The 14,699-nt window shown below is 36.0% G+C and overlaps 1 protein-coding gene across 1 annotated transcript in view; it reads right to left on the bottom strand.

The window, feature by feature from the left end:
• GALNT2 (polypeptide N-acetylgalactosaminyltransferase 2) overlaps window positions 1-14,699 on the bottom strand; it is a 92,500-nt gene that overhangs the window by 21,688 nt on the left and 56,113 nt on the right. The window contains exons 4-8 of the mRNA XM_065730689.1: window positions 12,777-12,875; window positions 12,136-12,203; window positions 11,264-11,329; window positions 8,256-8,377; window positions 2,344-2,431 (exon numbers count right to left, since the gene is read on the bottom strand). Coding sequence (XP_065586761.1) covers window positions 2,344-2,431; window positions 8,256-8,377; window positions 11,264-11,329; window positions 12,136-12,203; window positions 12,777-12,875 — 443 coding nt within the window. The remainder of the gene's footprint in view (window positions 1-2,343; window positions 2,432-8,255; window positions 8,378-11,263; window positions 11,330-12,135; window positions 12,204-12,776; window positions 12,876-14,699) is intronic.

Genomic DNA, 14,699 nt, shown 5'->3' with positions numbered 1-14,699 from the left:
AACTCCAATACATCCAGGTAGTTAAAGAAAATCTCATTTCATCTTACATACCCAGCAAAATTACTTGCATCTGTGAAGAACTGAAAAAAAACTACTGTTCTCCAGCACAAATGGTGGAGATAGAGTTACGTACACCACAGTGAACACAAGGGGTCTCTTTTGGAACATAGCACTGCATTGCAAACTCAGAACAAGTGTATGAATTGTCTACTAAAAAAAAACAACTATTCTTCTGTCTCCATTTTCACTGAGTCTGGGAAAAAAAACTGCACTCAATGAGATAACATCGGTAACATTGTAAAAGGAATATTTTTAAACACTACTGCATATGCAGTATGAAATTCTATCATGTGTAAACTTCAGAATAGGCATAACCTAAGTTATTAGAACTCAGTTAACTACCACTTATTCCAGTAATTAAAATGCTACTCAGAGTGTAAATAGTTGTGTAAGCTTCCCCCACTCCAAAAAAAAAATTGTAATATGAAGTGCATAGATTTAGTAGTGGCCAGACATGGGAACTATTTCAGCCCTGTCCATTTTAAAGTCTGTAAAATTTGCTAGATTGCTTCTCTTGGGTGATTAAGTCTTGCAAAACAGAGTAGACAAATGCTGTCCCAGCTGTTTCAACTCTCCATGCTTCAGCCATGCAGACACTACATCTAAGGTTGAAAGCATGGTTTGGTTTCCATTGGCCTCAATGAGTGTCCTGTGATGACAAATGCTGTAGTGCCCCTAACGTTCTAATCTGTCCTTCAGGGACTGAATGGGAATATATTACTCACATTTGAACATACCACCAAATAGCATTTAGACGCTGCTATGTGAAAAATTCCTATTGTTAAAAGGCAGCTTCTCAATTCTCAGTCCAGAAGTAGAGAGACTCAATATGCTTTAAAGAATCTATTGTGTGTAAGAGAAAACGAGCACTAAAAAGAGAAAAAAAAATTGGGAAACAGTTTTATAGATGGAGCATGAAAAGCAGCAAGAAGAATGATCGCTCAATCCTCTCCCAGTTCAGTTGGAAAGAATTAAAGAGCATGAACCCCCCAGGAACCAATCTAAGGTTTCAATGAAAACTCCTCCTCCCACTGCAGACAACAATAAGAGCTACATAATGGTATAGAGATTTCCATAGTTGTTGCATAATGAATAGATCGGGCAAAAGCCTTAAGGTTTTAATAAAGCTAGCACACAGATTATAGCACAGTATTATAAATTAGCATATTGTGAATATATCCATGGCAGACATTCTTTCAGAAAGCTAATTAAAAGAATATAGAAACTTTCACCTCCAGATCATGACGAACTTGAAGAATATGTAGCATTATTCAAATGTTACTTTAGTTTACTGGGACAAACACTTGGTGGACAGTTACAGACTAGGATGTCACATACAGAAGGAGCTTAAAACTGCTTTTTCTCCCACCTCACTCAAGGGAGCCTGTTCAAAATAAGCTGAAACACCGTGGAAACAGCACCACGTAATTTCAATATTGTGGCTTATCTTGCATCTGCTACACAGACAACACAGTTTCCAGGCTTGTGGGAACAATCGTTGTGGAGGGGTTATGAGACAGCTATTTTAAATGCTAGAAACCTGCTAACAGTGAAATGAAATTTAGCTTTTAACGAATACAGATTTTACTGCAAAGTTGTCCTTCATCTTTTGTAAAAGAAAGGAAAGAATCATTTCTGGAGGGTTTCACAGAGCTTTCTACTATTTGCTGTTAATAATCTGTATTAACCAGACAATGGAACTGTAGCATTTCTATTGTGAACTTAACAGGAAGTTTTCCAACAATAAAGATACAAACACTACAGGTTTCAAGGTTATGTTTGACTCTCTTCACAATTATAGACCATGGTCAACAAAATACCTTTTACAAAAAACAAACATTCCAAAGGTTTCTGCTTTTTCACAACAGATTAATTTTTAAGTAAACCATCTTAAAAAATAACCTCATAGGCACTGCATTGCAGATGGACTTCCAAACTAGAGAGCAATTAAATTGCCTTCTGTAAAAAGGGAATCATAACCTCTGACCATAAGCTGCTTCTGAAACCTACACAATGCTGCAAACATTGGAGTGACCCTTCTAAAGTCTTAGAAAGCAGCATAAACTTATAAGAATTGGTATAATAAAGACAAACTGTTTTAAAGTAGAATGCAGTAAGTCCAATTAAAATCTAAGCCTAGGAGCAGTTGATATATAGAAATAAAGCTAGATATGCAAAAGGGAATAGAGGAGTGTATTAATTGCGCATTCCACAACTGCAGTGCCTATGAGCTTCGACTTGTGATGCTTTGTATTTTATTGGTATTCCAGTAGAGGTACATACCGCCTTTTAAATCAGCTGACGCCCCCACGTACTGGAAGTTGTCCATATTAATTACGTCAATAATAGGAGACACAACTCTAGTCTTGTCCTAAAATAAATATTAGAAAGTGATATTGAAATAATGAAATCAATATATAAAGATTCAGACAGGATGAGATGTTGCAGAGTTCAGCAGGATTTCAGGAGTACCGTTCCCCCAGCTTTCCCCCTACTTCAGCTGCTGACTCTGAAGAGCATTGTTCACCAGTGCTTCAGGGAGCAGAAAACCACAGCATATAGCTGAGAATCCTCTTTGTATTCCAGGCTACCTTAAACACAGGTTAACCTCTCTGGGCTTATTCATGGAGGAGGCAGCAAACTTTTATTTTGAAAGGCAGACAGGCAAACAGCATTCTCATTCTTAATCTTCTAACCAGCTCAAAGAAAAGAACCATCTGGGTAATTCATATTTTCACAGCAATTTCCAGCTTCATAATGAACTGTGGTCTTATTACTTGAACCTTTAAGGGACATTAAGGCCTTTCTACACTCAGAGAAGTCTTAGGTTAATGATAACCTATTTCATACTAGAAGAATCACACTTCACAATCAGATACAAAATAGGACAAAAAATGAAAAATTCCTCTTAAACTAATGACTGCTATTAATCTCTGGCAGCCAAGATTCCAGTGGCGTAGAATCTGCATTCCTCTGTCTGAACTTGGTCTCGTATACTATTCTGAGCAACATTAATTATCTTCACTCATGTGTTTGTCAAAATAGTTTTTAAGTTAAAAAAAATCTTTCCAGCATCTCCACACACATCATCCATTGAGATCATAAGACATCTGGACTCCAAAAGAGTATCATCTAATATTAGAAATGCAGTATCACTGTTAAAGCAGTTCTTCTCCATGAAGTACCTCTTAAAGCAACAACAAAAAAAGGTAAAAAGATACATTTACAAACTAAAGGATAACTTCTATGGCAGTTGGATTAACAGGTAACTTGGGCTAAAGTAGAACTTTAAACACCATGATTTAGCAATAGAGCATGAGCAACTTCAGAACAGATCAACAGCTTTGTGAATATAAAGATGCTTTAAATAAACAGGAGATTTAGGTAACTACAGAGAAACTGTTCTTATGGTTAAAAAAAATAACACTAACCAAACTGTCTCCACAGTAAAAACTTATTTGTAAATTATGGCTCCAAACAACAATTCATATATTCTAAACAGAGGTTCAACAGTGCATCCCCCCCTTGCTACTGCAGTATTATACAGAACAGGTACTACACCAGGAGAAGAATATAGTGAGCTCCTAACAGGAGGCTTGAAAGCAATTCTTTCACTAAACTAGTAGGAGAATATAGTGTGAGCTTATAACAGCAGACTTAGAAGCAATTATTTTAGTCAATGCTTTCATTGGTCCAAAAAGAACATTAAAAACACCCATTTTCATTTGCTGAACCTGAATTACTCAATCCATACAGATTTTAGTGAGCCCAAATTAAATACCTGACATATACTACATCATTCTGCCTAAATAAACAAAAGGTCACTTTCCCTCTGTATTAGCCAGAAGGAAAATCTGAGTTGTGTCTCCAGCCAACAGCTGAAGACTGGAGCTAAAAGCTGAAAACTCATTACTGCTTCTACATCCCTTTAAGTAGAACTTCAGCTATGCTACGTGAGTCATTATGAAGGATATAACACAAGATGTGATCATGATCATGTCTTTCACTAGCTATTAATTATCTTGGCCTAAACCAAATTAGAAACAAATAAAAGACTATCCTGTCCTATTCTGCTACTGATCTTCAGTTCAGGTTTATGTCAGCTGTAGACCCAAGTCTACATGTTTGTAATGCAAGGATATGGTTTTACTAGTAGAGCTTCACTTGGAAGGCAAATTGACCGCATCTGAACTACAAAGCACCATAGATTTCTACTGTGCCTTCCTACAAACTAAAACACTTCAAGTGTACCCATAGCCTTGTTTTAGATATCTATGTGCAGTGTCAAAACTAGAAAACTCCTTTATTTAAAGGCTGATACCTTCTAAAGATATCAAGCACTCACAATATACCCATCAGAATGAAACAGAAATGAACGTGAAACAACCCTTCCTCTCTTGTTCCTTCCTCAGATGAAAATGAGGTAGCTTATGCATATCTATGCTCATCTAGAAAAATCTCTTCCAGCAAAAATTTGTGAAAACACAAATTTTGTTACCTGAAATGATGATACAGCTAAACATTATGGTAAAAACTGCCTATCGTCTGTCACATTAGGGAGAGCTTCAGTAAGGCATCCGCTTATCTCCACTACATCCCCAACGCTGAATAAGCAGGCAGCAGGCTCCACACATTCAGGATTTCCTCAGGTCATTGCTGTCAGTCTGATTAATTCTGCCAATATCAGTGCAATAGCAAACTAGAACCATTTGCAACACTTAATGCATTACTTAGGCAACTTGGTTATTTCTTGGACACGCAAACACCTGAGTGTGACCGCACAGTCTGATGTACAACTGCCACTTTCTTGGCAGATCAGCAGCAAAGCAGACAAAATACTTGCACGTCCCTAAGGTGACACTCCACAGGGTGCTACACATTTGTTAATGTTGAGACTGCTAAAAAAGAGCTTGTGGGTCCCTAAGTTAGATGGAGTTCAAAACCATTCACTTAAAATACTAAAACCTTACTCTTTTTAAATTGTCCTCAAGCACAATAGTTATTAATCCACACTGTTATTACAATAGAAACCTGATGTGTATTTTGGAAAAGAAAAAAAAGTGAAAGCAAACTCCCTTTCTCATCTCGTTCTGTTCTGAAGGTTTTATACCATAACTTATAATGGAATACACAATTGGGAAACCTTGTGCTTTTTGGTGATGCCAATGGAAAGAAATAGCCTGTGAACACTGCAGGTCTCTAGCGACTGGAATTTTGTAGCAGGCTTTCATTTTAATATTTCATAAGGAGGTTATACATGCTCTAGAGAGTTCGACTACTACTCGTTATTCTCAAAAACAATCGGAAATTATCCTCAAGATTCTGCATACATTTTTTTCCCCCAATCCAGTACCCAAAAAATCTCAAAGCACTTCAAAAGACTGAACTTCACAACACTCTTAAAAGCAAAACACAAATATTTTCCTTTCAGCAATGCACCAGTAGGAAGTAATTCACTCAAGGTCACAGAATCTAAGAGATATGAGAAAAAAATCCACATATCATTTCTGTATCCCAGTTCTTTCTTCCTCTAAGATGTTTTATGTAAAAATATTATCAAAAATGATAGACAATTTATAGTTATGCTATGAAAACAGATGAGTTCAGTTCTGTACCAGAACCTTCCAATTTCTATTTTTCTGTAGTTAATATACTGTGAGAATCTAACAGTCATTAGACATAGGAAATGGAAAAAGCCTGGTAGAAAAAACATTCATGAAATTAACATGGTTACTAATGTAACCATCATATTCAAGATGATGTGTTTTATCTCCCCTAATACCCACAACACCTAGAAGATACAAAAGGTAGCCCTGTGCAAATAGGCAGAACATTTCTCTGCAGTGGGGAGCAAAGTGGGGGAAATACCACCAGTTTGAACAGGTACCTGTCCGTTTTGAGCGCTAAAATTTTCACCTTGTATTTATGTTTTTGTTGCTTTAGGCCTTTGCTCAAATTGCTAAAGAAAACTAGCAGTACCAATCCCTCCAGGAATGCTAAGCACATATGGACAATGAACAAGGACATTCTACCTGGGAAACCATCTCAAAAAGTAAGCTCTGAAATGGATCATTCTTCAGTTGAAGAAAGGATTTCAATGCCTCAGATGACCACATAATTAGTCAAATACACGGCATTTCAGATAGCACACTGTAAAATGGATTCCAGTCAGACTGTTTCTGGCAGCTCTACCTTTTTATTCTGTAAAATACTTTAAACTCCTAAAATTCACACAGAATTAAATGCCAAGAGGGCAATTCCAAAACTGAAGGAAAAGGTAACCCTTCTGCCACACACACAGAACAGATGCAGCAGAGCATCAGAGAACCCTGTATTAATGTTTAGTAGTCCTGAAATGAAAATCCACTTTAGACTCAGTTAGGTAAGGAGTTCATACCTATTCAGCTTCTTGTCACCAAGACCATTAAGAAAATGCTGCCGATTAACATCAAGTAACATACCATCAGCACTTTGAGCAAATTTAATCGATTTAAAATAACAATGAACTGTCATACACTGTGTGCAAGCAATATACATGCACTAATGATTTGAAGATAAACTTCATACTTGCTGGTTGGGAACCTTCCCGTGTAAAAGTAAACGAGAATTCCATATCATTTACTTAACAATAGATCAACAATGGCACACAATTAGTGTTTATCACCGTGACAGCTGCAAGGAACATGTTTTGAAGAATCTAATCATGCCTTTGCTCCTAAAAGTAGCTGCTACAAAATAGAAAATACACACCAATTTTTCCTATCAAGTACACCACACATAATGCCATATCTTTATTGATCTGGCAGAAATGTAATAGATTTTATATTCAGTTACAATGAACACTTCCATATCCCAAATCAGTTTCAGAAAACTAAGAAAGTACACCCAGGAAAAAAAACCAAACAAACAGCAAAATAATCATCCTGCAAAAAGCAAGGCTTTATTGACCAAAACTACCACAGTCTTCCAGTTTCTCAAAGAAGTGGATGGTTCAAACAAATAACACTTGAGAACACTTCCCACATCCTAGAGTCAAGCCACTGCTTTAGACAAAAGCAAAAACATTTTTCACTTCTTTCTAATATGTATTTAATACCTCAAGTTTATTCTCCTGGTTAAAAAAATTATAGAAGAATTACCTTTCTAAGACTGCAATGCTACATCTTCAAAAAAAAATTGAAGTGTTATGCTGCTCATGCTCAAGGGCTTTTTGTGCACCAAATACTTTATAAGTGTTCAGTTTTAAACTGATTATAGCTGTTTCTCCTCTAAAGCAGTATTTTAAATGCTGATGTGTCTTAGATTTACAGTATTTTGGAATACACAATAAAACACTGTAGGACCAAAAGAGTAAGAGAAGTTCCTAGTTGACAATAATGACTGGATTTCTTGTTGGCATACTGAGGATATGACTTCATCTTCCCCCTCTCTTCTGGAGGAAATGCAAAGAAAAGCATATGGAGAGTAAGCAAGAAACTGGGCATTAACAATACAGGGTAAAACCATTTTTACCAGGAGTACTTTGAAGGAGAGACTTTCCAGACTAACATATGTTAAAATTAAAACGTGCGTTCACCTGAAAGAAAATGTAATTATGGAAATAGCTCTATTGTTGTGAGCACTCCCTGGCACTATGTGATTACAGTTGACTCACTGTCTACTTCATCTGAGCTCCTTCAGAGCACAGGACTGAGAGTTATACGTTTTTTTTTGTAAGTAGCTTTTCCAGGACACAAGCAAAACATTTTCACAGAAGCTGAGAGCCCATGGTCCCCTGTTAATTTCCATGAGAATTTTGGTTTCACAGCTCAACCTCTCTCCCATTATCACACTGAATGTTAAGAAGGCATAAATATTCAGGGTAAACTGAATTACATTGAGATGATATTGGTTGAAGAGAACTATGTTCTGCTGTAAAGATTGCTGAGGAGGTCCCTAAAGAACCAAAGAAGCATGTATTTGAATTACTTTTGAAGGTAATAATAAATATTCACATTTTATGTTCCTATGTTCACAGATTAAATGAACAAAAAGTGAGTTTTAATCACAGAATACTGTGATCACCTCCATCACCTCACTTCAGAGAAAAAGCTTCTTTAGAAAAATGCATAAAATTAATGTAGTATAAACCAGATGGCTTTAAAATTTAAAAGCTACTACTTCAGGAAATTACTTTAGAAGAACTCTTTACTAACCTCAGCTACTCTTTCCAGAAGCGGCTCCAGCCAGTGTTCATTGCATTCACAGTGACTATCCAGGAAAGTAAGTACTTTTGCCTGTGCTGCATCTGCCCCTCTGACACGGGAACGCATCAAGCCTGAGAAGGAAAAAAAAAACAGAAAAACAAACAGTTGGAGTAGGTTCTGGAAGAAAACAAGCAACAGCAGTGAGACAAATGATTGCATTCCCAGATAGTAATGAATTTAATTACTCTAACTCAGGTCATAAAACACAAGCTCCTTTTTAAAAAGAAAACATAATAAAAAAGTCTAAATCTTTAACTACTGCGCCCATGTTTACAGGTTCTAATCTTATTTAAGCAGAAGAATTGAAGTGCCTTTAAAAAAGAAAAGCAATATACAAGTATAGCTGGGTCTGCAATACAGCAAATGTCATCAATGGTGATAAATGTTAAGTACCATCAATACTGAAAACAATTTTTTATTTTTTGGTCAAACATCCACAGCAGGTTATAGTACTACTTTGATTTTATTAGCATAACTGAAGGATTAGTACTGGGTGAATGAAAGTGTCCTACCTTCATGACAGTACAATAGAGCTGAAGATCCTACCCATCTTCTTACACACGCTCCATTCCCTTATTTTAGAAACTCTCAGGAAAAATCTGTCCATTCTTCTATCTACTTCTTCCAGAAATAGCCATGTTTTGGTAATTCATGTTTGACAGTCTCTCTCCTCGTCCCTTTCAAACCAGTTCTTTTCTACATTTTTTGTAATTCTCTTTTGTTTTTGTTATTATAATCTTTTCCTTAGGTTATGATGATTGTTTTGGTGGGTTTTTTGTTTTGTTTTGTTTTTGTAGGGATGTTGCAGTTATTGCTTTTTCTAACAGAAAACTACCGGTAAAACCAAAAGATTTTTCTCAACCTCATTTACATAGATCCCTTCACTGATGTGCCATGTTCCTTTCTAGTTTTTACTCTTATTATTTGCTCATTGAATGACCTCACCATTCCTCCAGGTCTCTTGTTACATTTAGATGCATACACTAGAACAACCCACTTTGTTTTCCAATCAGAAGAAAGCAAGCTCACTCTCACTCCTTACAAAATAAACTACAAAATACAACTGCCAAAGAGAACAAAAGCTTAAAAGAAAATACCTACAGAACTAGCTTGCTCTTTCCAACATTCAGCAACTAAGCAGCTTCATGAAGATCCTTGTGCTCTCTTATCATAAGAGTACTTTGGTATTGTAGATATGCTCTGTGGCAATGCTATGTCAGTACTTTCTACTTTACCTGTTGTACTTTTGCAGCTAATCAGATCTACTTATGTTCTCAACCCCAACCCTAGCACTTTTCCATGCAGTTACCTCACAAACCATTCTCTCCAAGCACACTGTTTGTTTGTTCTACTTCTGCAATTCCTCCTTTCAGAGTTTCTCATTTCTAACTTTTGTTTTTTCTAGACTCTTAATGTCTTGTTCTACTTCAGTAGAATGTGGAAGTAATCATTTGAGTCATTGAGTCCTTTGAAATCACCATAAAACAGGAAGAGCCCAGAAGGTTCCCCTGGCCATTCAGTCATACCAGACTCTCCAAGATGCATGTGTTCCCACAGCAAACTGGTTCTACAAATGGAACCTGAAGCTACCATGACATATTTCTGAAAGGAAAGCAGTCAGTGGCATCTCTACCTGAGTACCAGTATTTGTATGAAGATGACAAGCAAACTTAGCATTAAGCTCAATCACAACAATGGAGCAACCAAACGAAATCCGAAAATATTTTCATTAACGAAAATTATCTGGCTACATAAATGCATAACTAGTTAGAACTTCCTAAACAGTACATTAGCTTTCATAGCTAATAACTGCATTCTAATCTCACAAAAACACCAAGCAAATTAGCACTGCACCTTTGTTTGAAAGCAGTTCTTTTCTGACAGTGAGAGATTTGTCAAATCGTAACATTTTCAGATATACTAGTGCTTATTTTGAAGTATGAATGAAAACTATGTACAGTACAAAATATTTATAGTACAGAAAAAAAATCAAAGGGTTATTTCAGCCAGTTTTTCCATTACTACTATCACAATCTTTAAACGTTGCATTGGTTAGAAAGATGAGATCAGCTCTCTCAGAACCCCGAAACCATGGTAAGCCATAAAAGGCCTGCTTTCCTAAGAAGCCTTTGTTTACAAGCATATTCCAAACAAATGCTTAAATACCAAAAATCTCCGGTATGTCGTTACTTTAGAACTATGGGACAACACAGGTTTTGGCATGCTACTTCCAGATTCTGACAGTGTAATCATTCTAGCTGCTCCCTAGTCTGTCAGCCTAGAAGATACAGTGCCTATAAAAACAAACAGCACATATCTGCTAACTCAGTCAGCTATTTAAACTGTCAGCTCTTAGTTTCTATTTCAAACAGCTGTAGAATAACAGTTGTCTCTAATACTTTAAGCTACCCACAGCCAGGAAGCTCTGAATGAAGGGCTCAGTGATATGCTGCCATAATGTGCAAGGCAACAAAGAGAAAAAAGATGCAAGAAAAACTGGTATACACAGTCCCTGCCCTCCTGGCTGCTTAAACCCAAGTTTGCCAAACAGTCTGACAGACTGTCCACCAACTGAATCCTTCAAACTACCTCTCTCTTGAGGGAACCAGCAGAAGAGGGATGTTTTTAAGCTGGATCTTTGCAGACTTGCATAAAACTTACAGCAAGACCTTGCATGCAGTTGGGAACAGCTTAACAGAGGATTCAGAGTAGTGAAAGAAAACAAGGGGCTGAGGATGAGAGAGAATGTTTTAAGCTGTCATGTGTGCAACTATGCACAATAATAAATTAATTAGAATTACTATTTTTAATCACACAAATACATCCGTTTTTATTCCTTCCAGTTGTAAGGTGATTTCTTAAACAAAAAATCCTTCCTTCCAATACAGAATATTCCTTAAAAAGACTTGATGTAGATAAGTGGGATTTGTATCTTCCTTTTCCCAAATCAATCCTACCTTCCCGGCGATCATTTCGAAGAACCCGCACTTTTTCAATTTTTCCCAAGAGAGCACCATCATCAGCTTGAAAAAAATAGAAATAAATTGATCAAAAACAACCTCAAACTACAAGTATGTTTTTCTTCAAAAACAGAAAAAAAACTTCATAGTGGAAAGTGACCACAGTTACAAATAATTAAGATTCATGTTAAAAAAAAAAAAAGCCTATTTGGTTCACCAGAAATAAAGTTATAATGAGCACGGTAATTTCTGATATTATTTAAAACTAATTTTACTTTGCACTCAAAATATTTTTAATCAATTATGCTCTTGAGTCGTTTCCACATTTCATTAAAAAAAAAAGATTAAAACTTGTGCCTTCTTTGCTTACAAGAAAGCTTTTTAGCAACATTAAGGCTTAAACAAACCTAAAGTATTAATCAGCATTGCAAATGTGGACATGACTTCCATTTAAGTACTACTCAAAGGTCTGCTGTTCAAATTAACATCATGCTTTCCTAACAGTTTTAAAATATTGACTTCTTTGTTCACCAAAAGTGATGGAGACCAGCATTCTTTAAAAGCAGCACTACAAAGTACTTAGTCCAAGTGCCACGGGTTTTATTTTTACATCATAATGTACTAAGGGAAGGCTATTTTCAACTCTAAACTCTGCTTCTTCTGCTAACAGGAAGTAATAAAATACATGTGAAGTATTTTAGAACTCTTCACACTTCCTCAGTGGCAAACACAAAAGAATTAAGAGCTGGTTTAGAGTCAGTCTTCAGAAATTCCAATTCATATGACTAACTCTCAACTGAGTCACCTACTTGCATCTACAGAAAGCCTCAGCAAAATAAACAAAATAACTGTTTGGACACTATACTTACGATCATTACTGTAGTCATCCACTAGTATTATTTCCTTAATAAGATGTGATGGGCTTTTTTTAAGGACACTGAAACAGACAAAAAAGCATTCAATACAAAGCGGTTTTCATCTCCTATAAGCAATATTTTTAATGACATTTTTTGTTAAACTACTTAATCTAGTCCGAGATTCTATCTTCTACAACAGCCATTGGCTTATTCAGTAAAGAATTTGCAAAAAAAATGGCACACGGTTGTTCCTCCCTCAGGTTTCTAGCCTCCAAAAATCAGTGAATCGGACGATTTGGAAAATGGAAACTTTACAGATATCCTTCGATCAAGTAGGCTCTGAAAATCCATTTTCCTCATTTGTCTTGAAAGCATTTATACAATCCATCTCGAAATATCTTCTTGCAATTCCTCTCATGCTTTCAAGTTTGTAGTTAAGGGAAGCATTTTTTTGTTTGCTTAATAACACTATTTCAGGATATAAGAACTGGAGGCATCAATGAAATTAAGATCCAGCTTTACTCTCTGTAAATGTTACAGAAAAGCATAATGGATTGCTACTTTTCTTTACCAAAAGCTATTCTGGCACAAGAAACTGCTTTCTGGTGAAAAAAAAAATAAAAATAAAATCAAGGACTGTCTCTTAGGTATACCTGACAACAGTTCGAAGCAAAGCCGATCTTGCCTCGTTGTGAAAGGTGATCACCACACTCGTGGCTGGCAAATCTATCCGCCATTGTTTCCGTTGACACCTGAAAGACATAATAATCTGTCATTTCAATCTAATACTTACATTACAGTCTTAGCTGACAGTCTTCATTAAAAAGCAGTTATTTGCTAAAGCGTGTACACACTGTATCTACCTAGAAAGAATGATCGACGTTGTTTTTGAATGAGATGATTTACAATCAGCTCCTCTTCTACCACTTTTGGTAGCACTCTTTGTATACATCAGACTGAGTAAGGCTCAGATTTGGGTAGGCAGAGAAAAGCATCACTATAATACAAATGCTGTAGTTTACTGTACATATCTTTCATGCAACTGAGTATGAAACAAGAGTTTTATTTCACTTGAAGACCATTTCATAAATTTAAGTAAATGAGTACATTAATAAAAGTAGAGGTCCATAGCTGTGTCTCCTTTAGAAAAGCACTCATCCACATTCCCCTTTACTTTCAATACTGCATCCCAGTCTTGCTTAGGTATTTATCTTCTCATTAGCACAGAAAAATGCATAAGATTGAGACATTCAATAGTCGATCTACGCCAACTCATTTTTCATGATCTCTTTAAATAATATAAACAAAAAACTAAAATTCCAAAAATATGTGAACTCCTGCACATCTACATAAAATTAAGCTGCTTGAACACCTTGACAATAAATCTAAAAAAGGTTTATTTCTAGTGCAATGAGAATAGCATACTAAAATACTATGTAACAGTTTGTGCTAAAATCACTGCTGTCTGACAAGTCAAAAATCATAATCTTCATTCATGCAGTAACATATGAGTGATGCATTTCATCATGCATGCCTTATTGAACATTTGGGGCAGAATTCCAACAGGCCTAAGCATCTTCAGGGATGGCAATCCCAGATGAGTTACTATACATCTGTGGCAATGTCAACAAGTAATTATTTGTGATCTGTGCAGTATGAATCAAATTAGCTATTAAGAGAAGATGGGGAAAAAAGGAAAGTTGTATTACTACCCAAACTTATAAAACAAGGCAATGTGTGTATAAAAGATCTGAAGAAACACCTGCCACAATCATAAATCACACAACCTTCAGCTTCAAGGTTTAAAGTGAACAGTGTGCTTCTTCTCCTCAACCACATTCCAGAATCCCAAGGGATTACAGTGCTTTCAATGCAACACACCCATAAGGTCTTGCAAATGTTTGTACTTGTAGTGATGTTATTGTGCCACGGTGATCTTACTGCCCTGAAGAAAACCAAAGCCTGTGCCAAACCTACAACTGCTCTATGTCAGATTAGCAAGGCCTTATCTAGTTTTGTTCCTCCAATGGTGGGTGTACAAGACAGCTTTTCCAGAAGCACACAACATTGAAGCAATACATTGCAAACATTCCTGGAAAGTAAAGAATTAAAACCTCCCCTGTCATGAGCTTTTGACAATCCATCTAAGCAGCTGAAAGAAATTCAGCTATTATACACAAAAGCCAATAGTGCTAAAAAGAACTATTCTGTTTTCTGCTAACTTCCAAATTGCCTACACAAGACAAATCTAATGTGCACATAGTTATCCCATGAAGCACTGGCACATATTAAGAAACTTGGTACTTTACAGACGAGCACTAAAAATCCAAACTTGAAATTTTAATCTGTTGAAACATTCTATTGAAACTTGCATAAGTCACGCTCAATAATTCAAAGCAACCCTAGAAGATCACAATTTAGCATGACAAGAATTAATTGAATACTGTATCAATCCAATTTAGAATAAGGTCATGAAAGTGAGTAAATTTAGTTCAAGTCTATTGAAAGTAAGTCATAATGCTAAATTAAATGCATTATAATAATAACAACAATAAAAAATTTTATACTGCTCTCTT

Source organism: Cyrtonyx montezumae, unplaced genomic scaffold (assembly GCF_038088225.1).
Source record: "Cyrtonyx montezumae isolate F1298 unplaced genomic scaffold, pur_monq_1.0 scaffold_0, whole genome shotgun sequence".
Classification (NCBI taxonomy): domain Eukaryota; kingdom Metazoa; phylum Chordata; class Aves; order Galliformes; family Odontophoridae; genus Cyrtonyx; species Cyrtonyx montezumae.
The sequence above is the reverse complement of the archived record's forward strand: the minus strand, read 5'-3'. Positions and strand labels throughout refer to the sequence as shown.